Raw genomic sequence first — 6,852 nt, 5'->3', positions numbered from 1 at the left:
GTTCTTCTTTCTGCCTCAACGCAGGACCTACCCCCGCCCACACGAGTACCTGGACGTCTCCGCGCTGCCTGAGAGCTGGGACTGGAGGAACGTGGACGGCGTCAATTACGCCAGCACCACTCGGAACCAGCACATCCCCCAGTACTGCGGGTCCTGCTGGGCCCACGGCAGCACCAGCGCGTTAGCAGGTACGCTGTGCTTAGGGCTGCCTGCGGCCTGCTTGCCCGCCAAGCTGTTGCCCCAGTGATTTGTAGTTTTTGGTAAGCAAAGGAAGTTTAGAATTGTAGAATCACAGAATGGTTTGGGTTGGAAGGGACCTTTAAAGGTCATCAAGTCCAAGCAGGGACGTCTTCAACTAGATCAGGTAGCTCAGAGCCCCATCCAGTCTGACCTTGAATGTTTCCAGGGATGGGGCATCTACCACCTCTCTGGGCAACCTGTGCCAGTGTCTCACCACCCTCATCGTAAAGAGTCTCCTCCTTATATCTAGTCTAAATCTCCCCTCTTTTAGTTTAAAACCATTACCCTTTGTCCTGTCACAACAGGCCCTGCTAAAAAGTTTGTCCCCATCTTTCTTATAAGCCCCCTTTAAGTACTGAAAGGCTGCAATAAGGTCTCTCTAGAGCCTTCTCTTCTCCAGGCTGAACAACCCCAACTCTCTCAGCCTTTCCTCACAGGAGAGGCGTTCCACCCCCCTGATCATTTTTGTGGCCCTCCTCTGGACCCGCTCCAACAGGTCCATGTCTTTCTTGTGTTTATCTTCAGCTTACAAAATAGCTGGTCTTTCTTGTGTTTATCTTCAGCTTACAAAATAGCTGGTATAAAGAAGAGGTGCCAAATTACTGCAGTGACTGATGCAGCACAAACCGAGGCTGAGATGTCTGTGAATACACCAGAACAGTGGGAATTCCCAAGCTGGCAGCTGAAGGCAAGGAGGTTTGGTTTCAATAGAGAAAGCAATTGGAGCGAGGCTGTCCCCAGCCTCTCAGAATTGTCTGAGGGAGGAACGCTGGCATGGTTAAAAAGCTGTTTGCAGAAGGAATACATTCATAGCTCCTGCCAAACTGCTGTTTAGGGCCTGGAGTAAGAACTGAGTTTTCTGCCCCTCTTCTTGGAGGCGTGGTGATGGTAGAAGCAGATGTGAAAGCCATTACCGTGTCTCCTTCCTTTTTTTGGTACCTCAGCCTGCTGTGCTGTATCTACAGCAGCAAGGGGCTGCTCCAGTGGTGCCTGGATTTGAGGAAATGAAAGAAGTTGCCTCTCGTGGGAAGGACCCGCAGGGTATTAGCTTCAAGAGCCCTGTCATTCAAATGAACTGACTACCACAGCATACAGACAAATCTAGTTTCAGCAGATATCTATCAGCCTTTTTCTTGGGAAAAGGGAAGTAGGGGTTTGCTTCAGTTGGAGAAATGTTTTATCTAGAGAGAATACATGATGATTTGCATGCAAGAGTAATGTGCTGCAGAAGTACTGTTTGCCTGGGGAAGCTGTAAGAGGATTAACTGTGAAGGAGAAATAGAGGAAACTCTGCAGAAATGGGAAGGCAACGCAGGTGTGAGCAGATGGCAGGAATCACAAAGGATCTGTTCTTAAGGCAGTACAAGAATACAGACATGTATGAAACCTGCCATGATGTAGTGAAGCACTAGGATAGATAAAATATAGCAACTTCTTAATTATATAACTTGACTTAAAACTTAATTGTGTATGTAGGTATGCCAGTATGTGCATCTTTCTAAGTATAAAAGGTTGATTTTAAAAATCAGGGTATTTTTTCTTAACTGCTGTGAATAGTTAAAGCCATTCATTCCATCTCTTGTTGCTGGAAGACTAGGCTGGGATAATGCCTCCCAGTTCTGTCACGTATAGTTGAATGTTGTTAGTACTAATAGGATTAAAAGTACTACAGTAGCATCAGTTAAGACTGTTAATACACTGAGAAGCAGTTTATAAATACTCATTGGGAAGCTTTTCTGCCAAGCAAGCTAGTTGTTTCTGACAAAATAAGGCAGCAGGGTGGCGATGCCTGTCTGAGGTGGCAGGATAACAGTGAGATGTTGAATAACAGCGAGGATATACTTCTGAAAGCTTTTCCTTGCTTTAAATTTGTGAAGACTGTCTCTCAGAGCCAGAGACCTGGGCTGCATGGGCTTACGCATAGATCTTTACTCCTGTAAAAGAGGCTAGTGAGAGCTGGTTTTGTGATGTGTATTTGAAAACTCTTTGCTGCCAAAGCCAGGAAACAGATCTGGAAGTTTTCAGAAGCTATGACTTGAATTAAAAGAGGTCTAGGGCACTTTGAGGCTTTAAACCGATCTTACTCATCTGCATATTTTTTCTGAGTTTTTAATGGAAAAAACTTCTAATGGAAACCCACAATAATAACTCAGCCTGCTGGCTTGAGTTAGGTCGTGCCATGTGCCTCACTGTCGACAGTAGAGGCTTTTCCAACCACAAGTACTGTTGCCTGCAAACAGTTACATGTTCAGTGATGGAGAGACAGTTTTAACACTAGTTGCAATGTGGAACCACCCATGTATTTCACTAACAAAAAACGATTTCTTATCCTTACAGATAGAATTAACATAAAGAGAAAAGGTGCATGGCCTTCTGCCTACCTCTCTGTTCAGAACGTGATTGATTGTGCTGATGCAGGATCCTGTGAAGGTGGAGACCACTCGGGTGTTTGGATGTATGCCCATGACCATGGCATTCCAGATGAGACCTGCAACAACTATCAAGCTAAGGATCAAAGTATGATGCCTGTTTGCTTTGCTGTAAGGCTTCATCCCAGGTTTAGCAGATCTCAATGTAAAAAACAAAAAAAAGATAATTTTTTGGGTTTTCAGTGTACTGGTTCCTGCCTTTCAGTGTAGTACCTGCTGTTTGACTGACAGAACAGGTTTTCTTTACAGGCCTGTGTGTGTGTTGTCTTACTCTAGCCAGACAGCATAGCATTAAATCATGCCCAGACAAGTTTGCACAGCTAGATTTTTTTAAACTTAATCTCTTAAGTCTGTGATATACAATCTCTAATGTACTGAAATATTTACAAGTGTCACCTCAAGCTAAACAAAGGAGAAATGTAACCTTTGTCTGGTCATGTATGACTGGAATCGTTTCTGTATCTATAGAGAAGCACATCTGCAACATTTCCTCATTAAAGCACTTATGCCTATGAAGTAAAGAATAGTAACTAGTGATTGTAGAGACTTTAAATATGGTTTCCAGAATAGAATTTAGTTCACCAGAGAGAGTATGTATTAGTAATTAAATTAATATCTGCCTCAAATAAGTTAAAAGGAAAAAAAGCTTAGTGTGATACCATTAATTCACTTGAAGAAAAGCATTCTCTTGCAGCAATAATCTCACTTTTGTTTTGTAGAGTGTAAGAAGTTTAACCAGTGTGGAACTTGTGTCACTTTTGGAGAATGCCACGTGATAAAGAACTACACTCTCTGGAAAGTTGCTGACTATGGGTCTGTCAGTGGAAGAGAAAAAATGATGGCAGAAATCTATACTAATGGACCAATTAGGTAAAAAAAAATCTTGAATGGTAAAAAAGAAAATGTTTATTTACTAGTAATATTGGCATTGAAATACTTGAAACTCATTCTAATGACTGAAGTGTAGTTCTCCACTCTAGCATATGTTAGCAGCTCTGCACTAATACGCAGACTTTAGCTTGTTTGTAGATAAATTGAGCTCTGAAGTAAAAATGCAAGAAAACCAATTGTTTTTTAGCCAGGCCCCTGCCCTGATCGCCTGTATAAAAATGCTTTCTCTGTTTTATTACAGCTGTGGCATAATGGCTACTGAAAAGTTGGATGCTTACACTGGAGGACTTTATACAGAGTACAACCCCTCGCCTGCGGTGAATCACATTGTATCCGTGGCTGGCTGGGGCGTAGAAAATGGAACAGAATACTGGATTGTTCGTAACTCATGGGGTGAACCCTGGGTAAGGAAACATGGGAACAAACACATTTGCAGAATGACTTTAGAGGAAAGGTGGGTTCTTCCACTTGCAAACAGAAAGCTGCAAAGCTAGGTTGTGGATAGGAAAAGTAAAACTTTCTTTGAACTAGACTAGCAATTAAAAAATGAAACCTAACTAATCTGAAGACAAGGATGTTCAGCCAAAGTTACTTGAGTAATGTCAACTCAATCCCAAATGCTACTCTTCTATGGACATGCAGCTCCTATTATGGGCAACTGTAAATTACTGTTAGTTGTAGGCAAAAATCAAGTCACATACCTGGAATAGATGAAGGGGATGTAAATTTACCAAAGCAGATTGCCCCTTTAAACAAGGTTGCTCTGTGAACCCAGTGTTATACTTCATTTTGAGTGAATTCCTAGAAACGCTTATAAATCATTCATATTTGGAAGACAGAACAGACTCAATAGCATACATTTTCTGTAGTTATGTTTTCTAATTCACAGTGCAAATTAATTCTTTACAGGGTGAAAGAGGGTGGCTGAGAATTGTGACAAGTGCATATAAAGGTGGAAGAGGAGCAGAGTACAATCTTGCTATTGAAGAGGACTGTGCATATGGAGATGCTATACTTCCTTGATTCTGTATTGTACATCTTTCTGTTTAGGAACTACTATGTTTGGAAGATTCCCAGAACAACCTTTTTTAGTTTAAAGAATAGCAGTCTAAAACTCTTTCATAGTTCAACACCATCAGGCAGTTCTGCAAAATTAGCCCAGATAGCAACACACAATGTCTTCAAAGTAAAATAAATACAGAACTGCCTTTAGATAATTATTTACAACTTAAAGAAAAGTAATTTACCTATTAAAGTTGTCTGCCTTGATGCAGAGTACTTAAATCATATTGACATAGTCACAGAAACTGTATATGTAAATATTTTATTTTAAAAAATACAAATTATGTAGACATACTGGGAAGGAAAAAGCGTACTCAATATTTGGGTATAGAGCTTATACTAAATTCTCTGACAGTATTGAGCAAATATCATCTCACAATGATGCAGGTGAGCAAAGCTAAGTTTGGACATGATATATTCAAAAACTAAATCCCCTGTTGTTTCTTTGGCCTCCCAATGAAAGTATTGTTGGAAGTCTCATAATACAGTTGCTTTATCCAACCAAAATGATGTAACAGGAATTACTTTGATCAAAAGACAGCCAAGTCTAAACACTTCCTAGTTATTTAATTAGTCTTTTCTTTGCTCACATTCCTTACTTTAATATGCAATTGACTGTGCCACTTTTCTCCTAAAGAGGCAAAGTATAAATTGCCATAAGCCAGAACTCTTCACTAATTTAAAGAAAGGTAGCAATTCTCTTCCTCAGTAACTGGCTCAGTTTTAAGTGGCAAATCAGTGCCATATCAAGTGTTACTAATGGGCATTGTTAATTGCATTTAATAAATGGACCTTTTTCTCTTACATGACTGTATACTTATTAATACACATTTTCAGTCATCTTCTATTGTTGCACCTAAGAAGCAGTCTCATGTGGCAGACTACTGCCAATGAGGATTAATTCTGCCAAGCGGCAGTGCCTGCTGTAACTTAAGTTGCATTGAGATATGAACATGGTAGTAATAACAGTACTGATCACAGCATCATGGAAGTTTTAACTAGTTAAAGATCATCTACATGGATAAGTACAGAGGAACTCAAGTGTTTAAAGAAAGCAATACCAAGCTTGAACACAGAGGAAAGCAAAAGTACACTTTCTTTGAACAGCTGGCAACAAACAGCAGGAACAAACTGCTCTTGATTATAATCTTTTAGTGATACAGGGTTACATCCTAAAATTAAGCTCTATAGGGTGAATTGTTTTTGTAGTTAATTCCACAAAGAAAGGAGCCAAACTTGTATGCTAATTCTACTTAAAATATTATGAAAAGTAGGTCTCATGCAGGTTTAAGGGGTGAGAGTTAGCTGGAATGATAGTACATCTTCTATTCAAAGATACACAAAGAAGTTCAGAACAGCTGCTGCAGAAAGCAAGTTTTGCCCTTTTCAGGCCATGCTTTAAGTTGATCAGAGCACTGTAAGTGGTGTTAAGGTAAGCTCAGTCACTGTGGAGTATGTAGGTGAGGCACTGCCTGAGGAAAGGGCAGATGCACTCCTTGTTAAAAGGAGTTAAGAATCTATAGAATTATCCTGGTAGTTTAGAGTTTCCATTTGTGAATCACTGACAACAGAGAAGAACAAAGTGACTTCCTTTCTAAACTTGCATCCAGTTAGACTTAAAATGACACTGTCTTTTAGAAAACAGGTTCTTCAGAAAGCAGATGTACTTGGAAAAGCACAATGGGCTTGTATATACCCCTTTTAAACAAACAGTATTTGCCTGCACAAAGAGAAATCCAGCCCAATGAACAGAAAGAAAGAATGGTCTTAATGAAACTTTGAAAGAAACCTCTGGAAAAGAAAAAACCTTTATTTAAAGGTAAATTACAATCTTGGGTGTATCCCCACTGTTTGGCATCAATAAGGACAAAGTAGAGATAAGTACAAAAACCAAGCCACAAGAAGCAGTAATGAAGTTTCTGCACACATTCATATTTTTGGACAGCAGTAGAATTCTGACATGGTAATGAAACTTACCAGTAACATTTGATGCATCTATTTAACAAAAAAAATAGATTCTGGAAGATAACACACTCACATAGGATTCATCTGTTAATGAAAAACTAACCTTGACTGTTACAACTCCACTGGTGTTACATAAAACGTGTGGGTTTTTTTCATATCAGTAAACATGTAGGATATTTAGAATTCTAATAAAATGCGAACGTGAGAAAGAGGCATTATGGCTTCTCTGCAGCACAGAGCTAATCACACAGATTCCTTTTTTTGA

General features: G+C 39.8%; 1 protein-coding gene across 1 annotated transcript; it reads left to right on the top strand.

The window, feature by feature from the left end:
* Positions 1-10: 10 nt before the first annotated feature.
* On the top strand, positions 11-4,807 carry CTSZ (cathepsin Z; the record flags this gene model as incomplete). The annotated part of the gene is made up of 5 exons (XM_009588208.1): positions 11-188; positions 2,578-2,757; positions 3,389-3,539; positions 3,802-3,964; positions 4,470-4,807. Coding segments are annotated over 5 exons (786 nt in total), but the record flags the coding sequence as incomplete, so codon positions are not given.
* Between the last annotated feature and the right edge of the window lie 2,045 nt (positions 4,808-6,852).

Source organism: Fulmarus glacialis, unplaced genomic scaffold, assembly GCF_000690835.1.
Source record: "Fulmarus glacialis isolate BGI_N327 unplaced genomic scaffold, ASM69083v1 scaffold4582, whole genome shotgun sequence".
NCBI lineage: Eukaryota > Metazoa > Chordata > Aves > Procellariiformes > Procellariidae > Fulmarus > Fulmarus glacialis.
This window is presented reverse-complemented; position numbering and strand designations above follow the sequence as displayed.